We start from the raw sequence: 19,239 nt of genomic DNA, 5'->3' as shown, positions 1-19,239 counted from the left end.
TTCCAAAGTCAATACAAATCTGTTTTGTGAATCTAATTAGCACTTTCTAGAAATCCTTATTTTCTTCTATACTCTTTATATATAGTGTGTCAGACTTCTTAGGGCAACAGTTAAACATTTCTTTAGATTTTGTTTCAATGATGAACAAGTGAACTTGAAAGTCAAATAATATCATTTCAAGTAAATACTCTGGCTAATCCTATAATACATATTTTGTATTGATCCTGATTTTTAATTTATTTATTTAAGTTTAATAAAAAGACTGTTACAGCAAACTGACCAAAAAATAGATTAACAGGAATAGGTAGTCATAGCTGTGTTACCTAGTGAAGTAGACAGTACTGTGCAGTTGTACCCACAATTGCATCAGTTTTTGAAATATCCTATTTTTTAACAGGTCTGCTGTGAATTAGAGGAATGTCAGAATCCTTGTTTGGAGCTGGATCCTCTAGAATGTGGATGTGACCAAATTCTCGTTTATCGTCAAGAAAATTCTTTGGTGACCTGTGATCAAATCCTTCTTCTAGTTAAGGAAGTTATAAATAGAAGACAACCAGAAATGGTATCAAACAGTAGAACTTCTTCTACTGAAGCTGTTGCTGGGAGTGCTCCACTTTCACAAGGATCTTCTGGTATTATGGAGTTATATGGTTCTGATGTAGAACCGCAGCCCAGTTCCGTCAATTTTATAGAAAATCCTCAAGATCTCAATGGATCTATACCAGCCCATGTTGATGTTAACGTAGATCTTGTGAGTCCAGACAGTGGATTGGCCACTATTAGAAGCAGTCGATCTTCCAAGGAGAGTTCTGTTTTTCTTAGTGATGATAGCCCTGTTGCAGAAGGTGCTGCTTCCCATCACAGTTTTCTGCCTGGTTTTGATTCCTACAGCCCTATTCCTGAAGGTACAATAGCAGAGGAACAAAAACCTCAGTCTAGAAACAATAGCGATAACTTTGATCTTTTCAATTTTGATATAGCACCCATGGTTACAGCTCCATCTGAGTCATCTTCTCGTTCTGTTGACTGTTCCCCAGCAGACGACTTTTTTCTTAATAGTGATTCATCAGAAGGACAACCACCCACTGTGCAGAAAGAACTCAGTGAGGCAAACCTACTAGAAAATGACATACCAAATTATTCAACTGACTTACTGATGTCAACAAATGAGGAAGACAATTTGGCTGAATTTGATGTGAATCCAGGAGATACACGTGAGAAAACTGCAAGTTTGATCAATATAGGTGAAGGTGATTCTTCTTCACCTGAAATGTTGAAATCTGCTGATTCAAGAATTCCACCAACTCCTATGAACAGTCTTGTAGAAACTTCTCCGTTAGATAATGGACAGCCTTTGTTCTTTCCACAAGATATAGTAAAAAAAATTAATGAAATGGATAGCACAAACTATTCTCAGTCTCGTGTTAGATATGGGAGCTGGTGGGATGGCTTTGACCTAGAGTCTAGAAATGCTGATACGTGGAGTTCAAGTGAGCAAGAATCTGTATTTCAGAGCCCTGTCTTATGGAAAGATTGTAAAACAAGTCCATTGTTACGGGAACATATTGAAAGAAGAGCCTCAGATTCTGTGTTCTTGCAAAAACAGCCAAAGCAAGTGGAATACACAAGAACAAGTCTGTGGGATAATCAGTTTAAACAAGATAATCAGAACCTAGCGAATGAAGAGAAAAACATTGAACATTCATGTTTGCAAACTGCTTCCTTTGTGGACACAGAGCAAGAAGTAGAGAACTTTACTGACCCTTGGAAGGCAAGTCGGCCAATATCTGTGGTTTCAGATGTATGGTATACTGGTGAAGGGAAAGGTGGTCAACTAGCTGGAGACTCTTATGAAGTGTGGACTGAGTTTGGTGCAGATGGTATTGCTAAATCCTCAGAAAAAGTATGGAATATGCCCAAACTGGACAGAGAAAAGAAAACAGTGAATAATCCTGAGGAATGGACCATATCAAAAACTAGCTTATCAGATTCTTCAGAAATCATAGCAGACAACGAGACTGAAAATGCAGCTATTCAGGTGTCTCCAGAAGCCTGGGATAAAAAGAGATACTCTGTAGAAGAAAATGGAACATCTGAAAATGCAAATTTTACTATCAACAATATGCAAAACAATTTCAGGTTACAAACAGAGGAAAAAAATCTATTGGTTGACCCTAAACATAGACCAAAACAATTTGAAAATATAGAGACCTGGAATTTATATGATAAAAATGTCAGGAAAGAAGTAACAGAAGTAGTGGTACCATGGGAAGATACCTTCTTGGCATATAAATGCTCAGACCTTAGCTCGTCAAACATCGGTGAAGATTTAGTTATTTCTCCACTAGACACCAATTATTCAACGTCTGACTCATATATATCACCTACGTATGTGGGAGATGAAAGAGAAAAAGAGGATAAAGATTTTGACGAGGAAGCAATTACTGATAAATTCATAATCCCAAATTTAGATGAACCAAAAGTACTTGAGAAAGCAGATAAGAAACTGCTGTCTCCCAGAAACATACCTTTTTCAAGCTCCAGAAACACAGCCATCTGGGATACACCCTTAAATAATGAAACCCACTTAACAGAAAGAAATTCTGAGATTACTGCTCTTTCTGCCACTGACATACCTGTACTTAATTCAGAGCAAACAGCTTACCAGTATTTTTCAACTGAGAAAAACACCGATGAAAATAACTTTTCTATCTCTCTAAACAGAAAAATAACACCAGCATACCATCAAACAGTGAATGACTTGTCACCACCACGGAATGAATTAAATATTAGATGTACATCTGAAAATGTAGAAATGATGAGCAATGTTCCTGTAGAAGACACAGACATATCTACAACAACTTCAGATGCTGGAAACATTTTGAATCTGAAAGCATTTGACTTAGAAAGTGAGATACTGGGTGAAGAAGAAGCACAAAACACTGTTAATGATGAAAAGCTGGATAGTTGGCCGTTAGTGCTGGAGCCAGACTCACGGAGTTTGCAGATGAAGCAGGATTGTGAGGAAGCCTGGGAGAGCTACAATACCATTGTCACCTCTCCGGAAGGAAATGAGAAACGTAAGAGAATAAATGAAACAGATGGACAGCAAAATATTAGTGACATTTGTAACAAACCAGTGCAAGATGACAGTGAATCTTCATGTAATGCTGATTCAGAAGAAAATAGGTCAATTTGTGAAGTTCCCAGTGCACTAGAAAAAATGCGGAGTAATGTTAGATCAGAAACTTCAGACAGAGAGAACGTGTCAGTTTCCGATGACTTTAATATAGTCAGCCAGGAAGAGAGGAAAGAGTTATTGCAGGACAATGAAGAATCTTCTTCAAGTGCTTCTGAGGAAGATAGAAATTATGAATCTTTTGATGACTCCAAGCCACAAAATTACAGTTGTTCTGAAACATCACAGCCACTTTCTGAGAAAGGTGAAAAGGAGACTACAGTGATAGATGATGCACTGAGTTCTGAGATGGAAAGCATCTCAGAAAGTTCCAACAGAGGTACTGATAATCGTGAAGATAAATCTTCTAAAATGCCTGAAAATGTAGGTGTCTGCAGTGACTCTGGGAAGAGTGGTTCTCACTTAGCCACATCAATTCCTGTGAAGAATGAAGCAGCAGAAGTGCAGACAGAAGAGAAAGAGGGCTTGTATGATGTGGTTCCTAATAATTTAGGCCTTTGTAATTCTGAGTTATTGTCTTCTGAGGATAGCCCAGAACTGAGCAGCACTCATGAAAAATCTTTCCTAGATGAGTCTCCACAAGTTAAATTTCAGAAAAGTCCTTCTGCTGGATATGTCAGTGTTCCTGACATTACAGATATATCTGTGGTTAAAAGTTCATTTTCATGTGACATAGATTCTGGGAGAAGTGAAAATTCTGAAAACTTAGAATCTGCTAATAACCTTTTTGGAGAGGAATGTGTGGCACTTCATGACAGTTTCCCCCAAACTGCTTGGAATTCACTGCCAACTGAAGATTTGCTATCTCCTGGAACAAGTCCTGAGGCAAGTGAGGTCCTTGAAATGGTAAACACCACAAGCAGCATTTCTAAAGATATACAGATCAAAAGTTACTTGGAGGAAGATAGTATGTGGAGTGATTCTATAAATGATTATACACACTCAACTGGAACAAGTCCCGATTTAAGTGATGCTTCTGTGAATGCATGGGGAGACCTTCCAGTTGCTAGCCATCAAGCAGAGAGTAGAGGTATATGGGATTTCACAAATGATAAAAAAATTGAGGAGGCTCATAAAAAAAAAGAATTTGGGAGTGAATGTCAAGAAGGGCTTAAAACAAGCACTGAACACAAAGTTCCTAAAAATTTAGATTTTTGGAATGCCCATGTAGATGATGATACTGTATCTTCTTTGTCAAGTCCTGAAATAAATGAGGATTCAGAGAATTCAGATACCTGTCCAGCAGTGATGAGTGAAGATTCCACATATGAAAAAAATAAACACAGAACATCTGAAATTGGAGGGGATTATGCACAATCCAATGCAACAAGTCCTGAAACAGATGAAGACAATTTACATAAAAAAAATAAGATGGGAGAGGAGGTCCAAGTAAGCATCTTAAATGAGAATCCTGAAACACTTAAAGCTGAGAGTATATCAAAGGATGGCCTGACTATAACTGAGTCTGATGAGGCTTCTGAACATTTACAGCACCAGGAAACACTTCAGGAAAAAGCTGAAGAGACTATTTTCAGTGAAAAAAATGGTACTTCAGAAGACTCATGTTGGCATGAAGTGAATGAAGATACTACACTGACTTTTGCGGTTGGCGATAAAGAAGAATATTCCTCAAAAGCTTTAGATAAGTGGAATATGTCACAGGAAGCTGATTCAGGATTTGAACCAAAGTCCATAGTAAAAACATATGATTTTCCAGATGACAGTTCAGAATGGTGGAATTCACAAAATTGTGAAGAAAAGCGAGTGGAAGATCAATATTCTACTTCAAATCTTTCTATAGCAAACCAGTTGATAAACAGTAAGCAGGGCTCCTGGGGACCACCTATGCCGAATGAACAGCTAGAAGATGCACATTTCACTCATCCGAATAGTGAAGGAATTCAGGCTCTCCACCTACACTGCAGTGAAAAAGAAAATGAAAGGCTAACACAGGCTATGAATATTCATGATAGCGAAATAAATCAAGATACTGAACAGTTCAAACAATTAGATCCCTTCATAGTCGACAAAGAAGGAAGGGACTTCAAAGAGGAGCCTTTTCCCACAAATGAGGGAGATCAACTGACTACACAGAATCCCTTTTCAGAAGATTATGAACTAAGTATGTCAAATACATTAGTTCAGGAAAACACAATACTTGCTGAACCAAATGACAGTGAGGGAGGTGCAAGTCTCATTCCTCAAGAACAACAGCTAGGTACCTGTGAAACAGTAGAAGTGCAGAACTCCCTGCCAACTGCTTTCACTGTAGAAGACTTATCTTTTGAAATGACTGAGAAGTCAAGTCCAGGGTGGAATATGGTAGTTCCCCAACCTGCACTTATCCCAGATATTTTGCAGGATAACACCCAACAAAATAATCAGCTGTTTTCAGTGAAACCTGACCTGTGGACTAATACCGAGCAGCTTTTCACTCTGAAAGGAGACAGTGAAAATCCTGATATATTAAGTCACTGTGACCAAGACAATAGTTCAGAGGCATCAAGCAGTCCAGATGTGTGTCAGGAGTACGACAGTAGGTGTGCCTCTCTCCCATCTTCTCAGACTGAGGTGGAGTCTGAAGGCAAACATAGTCAGCTGATTTGCACACTGTCAAATATAAGTAAAGAGGTAGATTTTGATTCAGAGTATCAGTTAGCAATGCAGAAGTTGGAGGCACAGTCTGAAAGTGACAGTCCCCAGAACTATGATCAAGGAAGGACCAATGAATCCTACCAGCTAATCTCTGCTAATGCTCAGGAGCCTTCTACACTTGCAATTTTGGAAGAATATGGCCTAGAAAGGAAATCTGTTACTGAGAAGGCTGAGTCAATTAAGATCCCTATTGAAGTTTTAGGAGCAACATCCTTAGATCTGGAAGATACATTCCATGAAAGTCATATGGCTGCAAGCCGTCAAGAAACACCAGTTGATTCAGCTCAGACAGCGGACTCCCAAACACATTTTATTCCCACTGATTTCACTCTACCCAATATGCCAGAACAAAGCTTAAAAGAAATGAGAGCCTTGGCTGAAACTGGAAAATATTCTGTTACTGACCATACGGCAGTAACTGGTGATAAATTAGAAATAGCAGGTGAACGCATGGATGGATCTGAGACTCAGGTGGAACGTAACATCAGTAACACATCAGTCACTAATACCCCATCAAACACATGCACTGGAATGAACACATGGACAGTAGTGGGCAGTGAAGCAGCAGAAAGGGAATCAAGTGCAAAACAGATATTCTCCCGCAGACCTTTTCTGTCTGGTGATAATGAAGTCCATGAATCTGATTCAAATAATGGGCTAGTTGGTGACATAATGAAAGAACCCAAACATAAAATTGAAAATGATGTCCCCGTGTATAAGGGAATGACTACTGATCAATTGCTGGTCATGTGCACTCCAGCTTCCCATGTATCTCTTGGTGCCAAACGCTCTGGCAGCGGAGAGTGTTCCAAGGATGAGCTTTTGTTAGAGAAGCCATTTTGTGACAATGTTGCTTTGGAAAAGCCTTTACCTCTGCTTACTCCTCCGGAAGATGCAGAAGGCACCCTAATGATCAAGGTTGACAGCGTCAAGGATCAGATGCCTGACACATCTGCAGAGTGCCCTCAGCAAGTAGCTTCAGGAGGCTCTGAGATTTTGATGAGAATCAAACATGAAGCAGAAACGACTGATCTCGACTCACCACCAGGTGGAGATAAAGGATCACCCGATGGTAAGAAAATCTACTCTTTCCAGAGCTTGTTCGTAGGACAAAGAAAGAAGTAAATATTTGAGTATTACTGCTGAATGGTGAGGCTTTGAGTGCAGTTTCAGGTTTGTGTGTCTCCTTAATGTACAAAACTCTGTACTTTGGGAAGACCTCTAACATCAGCCTTCTAGACTGATTAAAAGCTTTTAAACATTGAAGCAGTGACATCATTTATGATGTTTATACAGGGCCTAGCACATAGGACACTGAGTCAATTGCCCAATAGGAATGATCACAGTGTTAAAGTATAATCTTTAACAATAATAACAATGATGATGATGTTATAAAGTTCAGGTCCACATTAACAGAGGCTGTCAAGGCAAATTGAAATAAACTTTTTTTACTGCACTGATTTAAGGAAATCATTCTGACTAAAATAGTAATGTGAAAACTAAGAACAGTTTCTGTCTGCCTGTTTCTTTTAGAAGCTGCCACTGACCCACTTTATAGGAAGAGTAAGTTGAGAAATTCCTCCGAGAGCCCTGAACTGAGAAGTGCAGAGGATAAGGAAGATATGAGGACGCAGGTGCACAGAGATCAAACTTCACTGGAGATGGATTACATCCTTATTACGGGGGAAGAAAATACACCTTCAAGGGAGGGTACTCTTGAAGCAAAAGGAAGTGATTTCGCGTTTCAAGAAGTTAATGTAGCTGAACAAACAGAATCTCATGAAGGCTTTTCACCAGGCTCCTTGGATACATTTCAGCCGATCTCCGTAATAAATGGAAGGGAAGACCAGTGTGTTTGGGGGTCTGAATGGGACTCTGTTAACTTAGCAGAGAGAAGTTCTTCTGTCATGCCTCAAAAACTGGACGATGAAAGGAAATTGCCGGAAAACTGTGGGCAAGATGAGGACTGGATTGTTTTGGGCCAAAATGAACTCAGTGTCATATCACCTGAAGAAGTTTCTGCCAGATTAGAGACACCAAAATCAGGATCTGGACATTCTGGCAAAGAACTGGAACTTGTTGTAGCGCAGGAATCAATTCTTGACATTCAAGCAGAATTTCAGCTTGAAGATCCCCTTCATAAATCATCTGAATTTGGGGAATGTTCTGCCTTGGACCATCTGAGTACTGAGGATGAGAATTTCACAAGAGCAGATGTGCTCATGTTGCAGGTGGTTGGCGGTGATGGTGTATGGGAAGCAAATTCTCAACAGAGACTCAGAAATAATGTAGTAACAGTACAAGAAATGGAGGAAGAAACAATGTTTCTCAACAGTGAAAGAAAACTGAGACAAAAATCAGGGTAAGGAAAAAGCAACCTGTTTTCCTTTCAAGAGTCTTCTGTTTACCTGTTATCAATGTTATTAAAGTACATGGGATTATGAGTAGATGGCAGGATTTTCAAGGCTTAAATAGTAATATTATTTCTATGATTTAACTATTGCTGTATTGCTCACTTTGTAAGAACAGTCATATAAACCAAATTAGGATTGTTTTGCAATGCAGAAAGCTTGTAAGGCCTCTTCTTTGCAGGAAGAAGTCTATTTTCCTTCCATAGGGTCCCATAGGCTTTATAATCTGCCTTTAAATCTGAAAGTGTGACCAGGGAAGCCACAAGACAAGATATTGTCAGTGTTGCCAGTCCAGCTGCAATGCTGGTGTTGGGATTATTGAGTGAGGGAAATGAAGTGCTCTCTCTGGCTAGTGCCAAAATGCTGGGAAGGAAGATGGGGTAGAGCATAGACCTAGGGTCAGAAAACAATGCTGCTTGTAGAGGAAGGAAAAGGTCTAGAGAAAATTGTGGTCTCTGTGGTTATTTCCAAGCTGCAGTGAGATCAGAGCAGCATTTCCTTCTTTTAGGACTGGACTAGCAGTTGAAACAGTTAGAGTGTATTCATACCTCCCTTTGGGTGGAAGTGCAGCCAGTGTGTTGACAGCACTACTGCCTGCTCTCTTCCTGCTGACCATCACCAGAGAGAGCGGGAGTTACCGGTGGTGACCCTCTGGGCTCCAGTTACTGCAGCATTTTGGAGAAGCTGCTTCTGTTACTGACTGCTCAGCTGTTACAACCTCTAGGCTCCCCTAGTCTGTAAGAGACTGCTAGGGTAGCCCCAAAGATGTGAGTGTGGAAGTCTGTCGTCATTGCTCCTAGGCAGCTTCCAGTGATGTGCTGCAGTTTTACACTGATAACCTGGCCCGGAGTTTATACAGTGAAATTCTGGTGAATGACAAAAGAAACTTCCTAACAGAAATAAAACTAAGGGGTGTTGCATACGTGTTTCTTGCTTTGAACTGCACTCACCCGAGAGAACAGGAATGTAACATGGAACGTGCAGTGACATCATTTGTGTGAAACGTTAGACTGATTTTTGACGTGTTTTCAAGTTTCTCCCAAATACTGGGAATCAGTTCAGTCTAGAACACACATTATGTTCCAACTTCTATTATCCTGTTTTAATTAGTTTGCAAATTATTTTAGACTTAAACTTTCAAACTTTCACTAATAATTTGGTAGATGAGCAGTAGGCTTTTATTTTTTCCTTAAAGATGACATGGCTGTCTGTCTCTGTAGTAGAAAAGTGCAGCTTTTTGCTGACCCAGAAGCCAGTTCACATTTGATTAAGACTGTGTTTGGGCAGTCAGTAGATCAGTAAAAGTGATTTATCTTCCCCCAGACTTGTTAAAATACCTCTTCTCTTAATATCTTAATATAATTTTGAAGGACATATCATTACTACAGAGAAGACACTATTATAGGTGACTTTAATTTTTAATTTCCAGAAAGTGCTGACTTCTTTCTAAAAATAAATCACAGTCTCACAAACCCTGAGATGTAATAATGTTACTTGTAGGCGTAAACCTTTAAGTTTTTTAGATTTTGAATATTACGGGAAGTAAAATCTCCTTCCCTCCCTCCCCTGCCCCTAGCATGCTGTCCCTGGCTGAAATTGCTTCAGTCTAACTAGACAGACAGGTCTGAGGAGATTATGGGATGAAAGGAGCTTTTTTTCTGTAAAGCAGGGGCAGCTTTTGTGAATGCAGGTTTAGCATTTATTGCCACCAAGAAAGAAGCAAATCTTCAGAAGGGTTAGCAGAAGATGAGCACTTCTGAGCTCCCTGTGGTCTGAAGTAAATAAAATACTGCGTACTTGACCTTGAAACTATCCTGGATAGAACTGGTTGGCACCGAACATTTCTGTTACACCCAGTCCTCCACATCTCTAAGTTTTATTCTTGAATGAAAAGTGGAAAACCTGAAATTTTCCGCAAGAGGAAAATCTGGAAGGAGAACAAGCAAAACCCTCAAGCAGTTGTTATGAATCCAGGTTAGAGTGTGGCAAGGTGTTTTAGGATTTGTGGACTGGGAAAAACTGGAGGTGCTCCTACTTTGGGGGTAGTCTGCTTGTTTAGGACCAACCCACACTCTGAGAGCCTTCCTTTTCCATTAACTCTGCCAGGGTTTCATGGGGAATTCATCAAAACCAACTTGCTTCCATGAATAAAGCATTTTCTTTTTTGACAAACCAGCATTTTCCAGTGAAAATCTTTAAATGAAGTAATACTTGCTACCTCTACTCACAACAAATGGTGAGTGGGACAGGAAAAAGGAAAGGTTATTTAGAGGTGTAGATAGTCGTGGGCTTGCTAATCTTACATGAAAAAGTCGGCTGTCAACTCCTTTTGTTTTCCATAAAAAGCATTTTAAATTAAAAGCAGCCAGATGCTGACCCTACTTAAGTCACACTGATTAATTACATGGAGGCAGCATCCCAAGGTTTTGGCTTGCCTTGCCTGTATGCCAGCAATGCTAGTGTTTTTAGAAAGGAAAAGAAAATTATTTTAGGTATCTGCTTTTGAATGATTTTTATAAATCAACACAATGGAGCAGAGATAAATTTGAAGCAATAAGAGAGCTCATTTGAGAGACATCAAAAAAGAACCTGATTTTTAGCTCCTGTTAAAGTGCTAGAAAAATCAACCTAATACGCATGGATTTGTATTTATTTTTTATAGCTTGTAGCCATGAATCTACTTTGAGATCCACTTTGAGAAATACTCTACTCTTGTTTACTAATCTCTGCAAGTCTCCAAAGTAAAAAGTTGAATCTCTTACACAGTAGCAGTTTGCACTGGCACATCAGATGTTCTGCATTCATTATTCTTTGAGCTTCTAAGAGAGTACTCTTAGATTGATTCCCAAATTAAAGCCCAAACTGTGCCATATTAATGCAAGAGTATTTTCAGTTAAAACTTGAATGCATGGTAGGATACGATGCGTCCTGCAAGAATGGGATACGGGAGTTCTTGGTGTAGAAAGTTTGAGGGCCACTCCGCTACAGGGCCATTTCTTCTCTGACTCAGCAATGGCTGTTTGATACCAAATGCCTTTTCAGTAGATAGCAGTGAATACATCTGTCCTTAGCACCGATAATGCTGAAACCCAGAGAAGTAAAGAAAGCAAGCAAGTCATTCAGCAGCTTCATTAACAAGTAATTCTGGGAGCGTGGAACCAATCCAATCTAGTTTCCTTTGTGTTTGTGTTTTGTAGTTATATTTTTTTTGTGGCTGACAGAAGCTTTTTCTATCATTAACATTGTTCAAAACATTGCTCTTCTATGAGGATTTCATCTCTAATAAAGATTGCTTTCATGTTACACTTTTCCCTGTGTGTAGTAGCCAGTGTTCAATAGACTTGGAATAAGCTGATATCTTTGCCAATTAGCTAATGGCCTCAAACTTATTAGGGGATGTCAGAGACACTTGCAGATGTCCCTGCATATGCTCACAATGTAATCACAGAGGCTTTGATTCCTTCAAAATGAAAGTAAAAAACATGCAGAAATATTATAGTAGAAAGGATAAAACACATGGGAATATTTATTACTAGATTATATGTCAAATTTATTCAACCTCTTATGTAAACAGCTGAAGAAACAGCAACTGATATGGTTGAAGTGCGTAATTGGGAATACTTTCTAATGCATTTCATTGACATTTTTTAAAACTCAAGTTCCTTCTTAAAAAACTCCTCAAGGAGCATTTTGTAAGACTGAAATTAACTTTCCTTTTTGGCCAAAGAAGTTTAAAACAATGTTGTGCAACAGAACAATGTCAGCCCTGTGGAAGGTTAGCACAGAAACACTGGAGTCATCATGTAAGGGAAGAAACTAAGACTCTTTTTTTGTCTTGTTCCTGTTGCAAGAGAGCTCCTGAAGTGCCCAGTGGTACTAGTTGCAAAATCCATAGATTTCCATCTTTTAAATACATTTTAGGTAGAACTGAACCAAAGTATAAGGGCCTGATACTTAGTTTGCTTCTACTTAGCTTCTTACACTTCTGAAAAGCCACAGTTTTGACTTAGCAAAGTTCCTTAGATGCTTCACTAATTGCCACTTTTGCCAGGAGCAAGCGGCTTATTTCCTAGCCTATACATAAGCCTGTGTGTTGCAAGTAAATTAAACACCCTTAGTTTGAAGGTCCAGTTGGATAGCTTTTCCCTCAGCATGGATTACATTCCCTCCTCTTTTTATTTTTTTTTTTTTTCCTTTTTGTTGTTTTGTCAAATAGTTGCTTAATGCAGATGGGCCATTCTGGGACCAGAACCTGTGACTGCCATCTCTGATAGCGCTCTTAGAACTGGCAACTGAATCAAAATCTATCTAATGTGGCCTATACTTTCCTCAAGTCAGTGAAGCATGGATAGTGCTTTTCTTGTAGCCTGCTGGTTGGGAAGTGAGTTTCTATATACCTGGTTGGGAAGGTATAGAAATTACCCTCAATTTAGGCATGTTTTTCACCTTCATATATTTATGCATGGCGTGAACACAGTATCTCTAGAGACTATGGTAAGCTTATTATTTGTACTCAAATAGATGATTGGGATATCCCAGCTACAGTGAAAGTTGGACTAGGAGTCCAAATTTCACAGAGGTATTTACTCATGAAATGATTCCCAAGTGCCCCTTTGTGAGCCCACTCTTCAGGATCCAGTTACTTACATGTCCTTATTAAGTAAAAATTGGAGTTCGTGCTTACATACGATGCTGAAGTGGGTCTTTCACTAGTGGAGTAAGGATCAGTAAAGGATGTAATTTGCATTATTTTCTGCCCTCATCCAGAAAGTATCTGTCATTTTGGCTATGAAATCTGGCTGTTTTATAGAAGAGAAAATTTTGATTTTGAAAAAGTAAGTGTAAACAAGAATGAGAATGAAGAAGTGGATTAAAATCTTGCTGTTTGCTAGTCATTGTGCCCTTTATCCCGATGTCAGGTAAACACTTCAAGCGCACAGCTCTCTAGGGGGTTCAAGTGGGTTTTGAGAGTCTGTAATGGGTTGCAAGTTCCTGTCTCCTGCCCTGTTTTTCTACTGCACATAAAAGCAGCAGTAGGAAGAAAAGAAAAAATATGAAGATGCTTGCTAGCATTAAAATAGCAATAAACCTATGTCAGTAGTATGCAGACATCAGAAATAACAGACCCCAAGGGTTTATTTGGCATCATGAAAAATACATTAAGAGCTGATAGCACATTATTAATGTCAGTCTTTCCAGAAAGAAAATAGCTTCCTTTATGGCTTTTCATGTGTGGACAGCCAAGACTGACTAAATTTTAAAAGAAAGACTATGTGGAGCATTGAACAAATGTTGGATATGAAGGATGACATATTTCTCTGGTTCTGCTGGAGCTGTGCCAACAGTAAAATTTAGGAAGATGGAAGGTAGTTTCCTTCATGACAGAAACTAAGCCATCTTACATAACTATGTGAAACTAGGTGGTGATGCTGAGAGCCAGAGGGAGAACAACTGATGGTCCTGTGAGCTCTTACATACCAGCATACTTCTCTCAGTGTGTTTGCACTTTGGGTATACCAAATTATTCTTATCATTACTTGGTTGTTCCTGAAGCAGTGGCAATAGGAAATGTTAAAAAGACCTGAGGAATTACTGTGAAATACTGTATAGACTTGAGAAACTAGAAGTAGAGGGAGCCGTAGAGACAAGGGTGCTGATGTTTGGATGATTTGGGAGAGAACTTAGAAAACTGCTTGCAAAACTGGGCAAGATTACAAAGAACTTCCTTTGAACTGCTAAGATTTGCTTAATTCACTAGAGTAAATCTGCAAAGGCAAGCTTCATTTCTTTTTCTGATAACATATTCTGAAAAAAAAAGTAGGAATCACAGGTATTTTTCTGCTCACGTCCTCCAGAAGAGACATTTTTTTCCCACCTGCTGTGTCCAAACTCTCTCTCTGTGACTGCTGCTGTGCTGTAGATGATTATTAAAATTGCCCAGTACCATAAGCAGTCCAGTTAATTTTGAATAGAAGCGTGTTTCCATCACATTTACTGTGTTTAACAGTGAATAATCACATATGAAGTAAGAAAAATATGTGACTGTTTCATGAATAATTAAGGTTTTGGGACAATTCTGCCTCCGAAAATGATCTCTATAATTGAGCCGAATACACATCATGTAATCTCAAAGCTATTAATGATTCAAATCAAATATCGGTGTTCAATACTGAACTGAAATACTGACAAAATAGAACTTCTAGCTCCTGCTAACTGTGAGATTGCAGACTTGAAATGAGTCTCACACTTGGCAACACAAAGCCGTGGTGACAGTGCAATGAACATGAAGAATGTGCTTCAGAGGTTAAAACCAAACATGTGGAAACAAGCAACAACTGAGAGGGTTGTTTACAGGAAACTCTGTAGGAAAGGACTGGTAATATTTGGTAGTGAAATTATAAATTGAAAATTGTGCTGTGCTTTTTCAATTTATTATTTTCATCAGAAATGAGAGTTAATTCCTTATAACAAAAGTAAAAAGAAACTGAAATTAAACAAGATGTTTGGATTGGCATGAGCAAGAATTCTTTGAAATTGCTGGCTCAAAACTTGAGATTTCAATGTTAGAATAGGAAATTATATAATTAATATATTTTACATTATTATATATCATACTGTGGTAATAATTATAGAAATATATATTATATATTAGATGTTATATCTTATATATTATCCTTTACAAAAATGTTGATTTGTGAAAATGTAAGAATCCCAGGGATTCCCCCATGAGAACCAGGGCCTGTGATCATGAGGCTACTTCCAGCTGTCTGCAGAAGGCCTCATCAACTTTCTCTTCCTGGTCAAGTGGCCTGTAGTAGACACCCACAACAGTGTCCCCCATGCTAGCCTGCCCTTTGATCTTCACCCATAAGCTCTCAGCTGCCTCCTCCTCCTCCCCCCCTAGGCAGAGCTCGATGCATTCCAGCTGCTCTCTCACATAAAGAGCAACTCCACCACCTCACCTCCCTGGCCTGTCTCTCCTAAAAAGCACATATCCATCCATGACAGTGCTCCAGTCATGAGAGCTATCCCACCATGTCTCTGTGACTGCAGTGAGATCATGGCCCTGTGACCGCACGCAGATCTCCAGCTCCTCCTGTTTGTTCCCATGCATTGCTGTACAGGCACATGATGGAGTTCAGGATCCTGCAGGAAAGAAGCAAGGCAACAAGCAGGATTGCAACCCTGGGCTTCAGGAGAGCAGACTTTGGGCTCTTCAGAGACCTAGTTGGTGGAATCTCATGGGTTAAGGCCCTAGAAGGAAGAGGGGTCCAGGAGAGCTGGCTAGTATTCAAGCATCACTTCCTCCAAGCTCAAGAGTGGTGCATCCCAGGGAGCAAGAAGTGCAGCAAAAGGGGAAGGAGACCTGCATGGGTGAGCAAGGAGCTCTTGGCCAAATTCAGACAGAAGAAGAAAATACACAGAATGCAGAAGAGGGGACAGAATACTTGGGAGAATTGTAAGAACGCAGCCAGAGTAGGTAGAGATGCGGCGAGGAAGGCTAAGGCCCAGCTGGAATTGAGTCTGGCAAGGGATGTTAAGGACGACAGGAAGGGCTTCTTCAAATACATCAGCAGCAAGAGGAGGACTCGGGAAAATGTGGGCCCACTACTGAATGGGCCCTCAGGAATCCTGCAGCCTGGACGTGGAAGTCTGGAGAAGGGAAGACTTTCCTTTGGTTGAGGAGGAAAGGATTAGAGACCTTCTGGGCAGGCAAGAAATCCACAAATCCATGGGTCTGGATGGGATGCACCCACGGGTACCACGGGAGCTGGCGAATATTGTTGCCAGGCCACTTTCCATCATCTTTGAAAGGTCCTGGAGAACTAGAGAGGTGCCTGAGGACTGGAAGAAAGCCAGTGCCACTCCAGGCTTCAGAAAGGGCAAGAAGGAAGACCCAGGCAACTCCAGGCTGGTCAGCCTCACCTCCATCCCTGGAAAGGGGATGGAACAGCTCATTGTGGATGTCATCTCCAGGCATATGGAGGAAAAGAAGGTGATTAGGAGTAGCCAGCATGGATTCACCAAGGGGAAATCCTGCTTAACCAGTCTGATCGCCTTCTATGGTGGAAGGACTGGCTGGGTAGATGAGGGCAGAGCAGTGGACATTGTGTCCCTTGACTTCAGCAAGGCTTTGGACACTGTCTCCCATAACATCCTCCCAGAGAAGCTCAGGAAGTGTGGGTGAGACGAGTGGACAATGAGATGGATTGAGAACTGGCTGGAAGGCAGAGCTCAGAGGGTTGTCATCAGTGGCATGGAGTCCAGTTGGAGGCCTGTGGCTAGTGCCGTCCCCCAGGGCTCAGGACTGGCTCCCATCCTGTTCACCTTCTTCATCAATGACCTGGATGAGGGCACAGAGTGCCTCCTCAGCAAGTTGGTTGATGAGACCAAGCTGGGAGGAGTGGCTGATACACCTGAGTGCTGTGCTGCCATTCGGAGAGACCTGGACAGGCTGGAGAGCTGGGTGGAGAGGAACCACATGAGGTTCAACAAGGGCAAGTGCAGGGTCCTGCACCTAGGGAGGAATAACCCTAGGCAGCAGTACAAGCTGGGGGCTGACCTGCTGGAGAGCAGCTCTGCAGAGAAGCACCTGGGAGTGCTGGTGGATGACAAGTAGACCATGAGCCAGCAATGTGCCCTTGTGGCCACGAAGGCCAGTGGTCTCCTGGGGTGCATTGGGAAGAGTGTTGCCAGCAGGTGGAGGGAGGTGATCCTGCCCCTCTACTCAGCCCTGGCGAGGCCTCATCTCGAGTCCTGTGTCCAGTTTTGGGCTCCCCAGGACAAGAGAGAGACATGGAGCTACTGGAGAGAGTGCAGCGTAAGGCTACGAAGATGATCCAAGGGCTGGAGCACCTGCCCTATGAGGAACGGCTGCGAGAGCTGGGCCTGTTCAGCCTGGGGAAGAGAAGACTGAGGGGGGATCTGATCAATGTGTACAAGCACCTGAAGGGAGGGTGTCAAGGGGACGGGGACAAACTCTTTTCAGTGGTGCCATGTGACAGGACAAGAGGCAATGGGCAGAAATTGAAGCACAGGCAGTTCCCCCTGACCGTGAGGGGGAATTTCTTCCCTGTGAGAGTGACAGAGCCCTGGCACAGGTTGCCCAGAGAGGTGATGGAGTGTCCTTCTGTGGAGATCTTCAAGGCCTGCCTGGAAGCTGTCTAACATGCTGTAGGTGACCCTGCTTGATCAGGGAGGTTGGACTAGATGATGTCCAGAGGTCCCTTCCAGCCTTACTGATTCTAGGATTCTATGATGATTCACAGCAACGGACTTTTCTGCACCATAGGTGTAGATTTATTAAAACACTTTCTTTTTGGAGATTTTTTTTTTTTGCAGTAACCTGTTTTAATAGCAGTGAATTCCACTCCAGACTTTTTAAATTGATAGAAGTAATAATATACACTATCATGCACAGGTTTGTATGACGCCATTTCTTTCCCTGCATTTGGTTTGGCCTGTGAAGTCATGACAACCATCTTTTTTGTTATCAATTTTGGGGTGTTACTGTATATCCCATCACCACCTGGAGGCTAAGAAAGAGCTACAGTAAATTAGTACAGTGTAGCTGTCGCATAAAAAGCTCTCCTATAATCCATATTCCTTGTTTTTCTGGGTGAATTCACTATATAATCTATTCCAGTCAATGTGGTAAATGATGTAACATTTCAGCCTAAAGCATTAAGGAGCTTTCAAAGTTAACACTGTTGACACATACTTGACTTTAACTGAATCCAGTCATTTCAGTAGTAATCTTCCGTTGCATCAGGGCTGGAGCTTTTACCACATCACCAATAGTATAGCTTTGTCATGATCAAGCTACTAACGATTTCTATTGCACATGAATACTTTATAGCTCTATTTCCTGGGTAATACTTCTGAGTGCCTGGGTTTAAGATTTCAAATGAATTAAAGATTGCTCAACTGAAAAAGCGCTAAAAATATCCCCATGATTGGGAAATTTTTCTACAGTTAACTGACAGCAGTATCAGGGATCACACTTCTGCAGCAGTGTCCTCTTTAGAAAGTATATTTTCATTTGCATTTTTTTAAATGCTTGGAGTTGGTCTGTGTTTCTTTAAAAGAGGAGTTGAAAGCAGATTTCTCAGGAGTTGTGCAGCAGACCGAGAAGTTGCCCTGTAAGATGACTAATCCTGTAAAGAACAGAGTGGGAACCACTGAATTTTTATTCACACTGTGCTGTAGGTGTGCATGGAGCTGTACTGCTGAATGAAAATACAGTAGGCTTTTCCTTGAATGCTTATGGCTTCAAAATTTGATGTGAAAACATCTCTAGTTCTCCTGTAATTCATCTTGAAGGAGGAGTGTCATGGTGTGAAGGGACACGAGGGAGCTGACGGTGAGGCTGTTGTAGGGCCTGTTGCCTCTGCTTGAGAAAAAATGTCCCCCTGCTAAAAGCCACAGCTGAGCGCACAGGCCGCAAGCATTGCTGCCTGGTGCTCAGTGCTGTTTTGCATTTCTGGTATTCACCCTGCTTTGTGGGTGTTTTATTTTTTTTTTTTTTTAATTTGCATGTGCTCTTCCGTAGCTGAATTGCACACTGAACAAATTATGTAAATCGTGTTTGAATATGCATGTGCTCTGTAACCGTCAGATGCAAACAGCAGCGAGGGCTGAACCCGTACGAACTTTTGTCAGGCAGTCTCTCATCGCAGACTTTCCTCAGGCTCTGAAATGAAACAGCAGGGAGCTTTTCCCTACTGCCAGATGACTTGCTGGATAAAAGTTTGGAGATGCTGTGACAAAGCTCCATGGAGAACATAAAAAAAAATAGTAGTTTTCGTGGGTAAAGCGCTGCTCTGCTCCTAGGAGTTCATGTAAGCGAAGCCCGTAGCTGCTGGCTCGTGCAGCAGGCTATCCGCAGGCAGGTGATCGCCCTCCTTTAGCAGTACCACCAGTCACGTGATGAGAAAATGGTGGAGGATCTTTATTCATAGTAAACTGCTACAG

General features: G+C 41.0%; 1 protein-coding gene across 1 annotated transcript in view; it reads left to right on the top strand.

Annotated features, from left to right (window-relative positions):
• The window catches only part of PRUNE2 (prune homolog 2 with BCH domain), a 125,453-nt gene that overhangs the window by 63,389 nt on the left and 42,825 nt on the right, over positions 1-19,239 (top strand). The window contains exons 8-9 of the mRNA XM_062599802.1: positions 398-6,926; positions 7,388-8,216. Of these exons, the coding sequence (XP_062455786.1) occupies positions 398-6,926; positions 7,388-8,216 (7,358 nt within the window). The remainder of the gene's footprint in view (positions 1-397; positions 6,927-7,387; positions 8,217-19,239) is intronic.

The sequence above is a fragment of the Rhea pennata genome, chromosome Z (assembly GCF_028389875.1).
Source record: "Rhea pennata isolate bPtePen1 chromosome Z, bPtePen1.pri, whole genome shotgun sequence".
In the NCBI taxonomy this organism is placed as follows: domain Eukaryota; kingdom Metazoa; phylum Chordata; class Aves; order Rheiformes; family Rheidae; genus Rhea; species Rhea pennata.
This window is presented reverse-complemented; position numbering and strand designations above follow the sequence as displayed.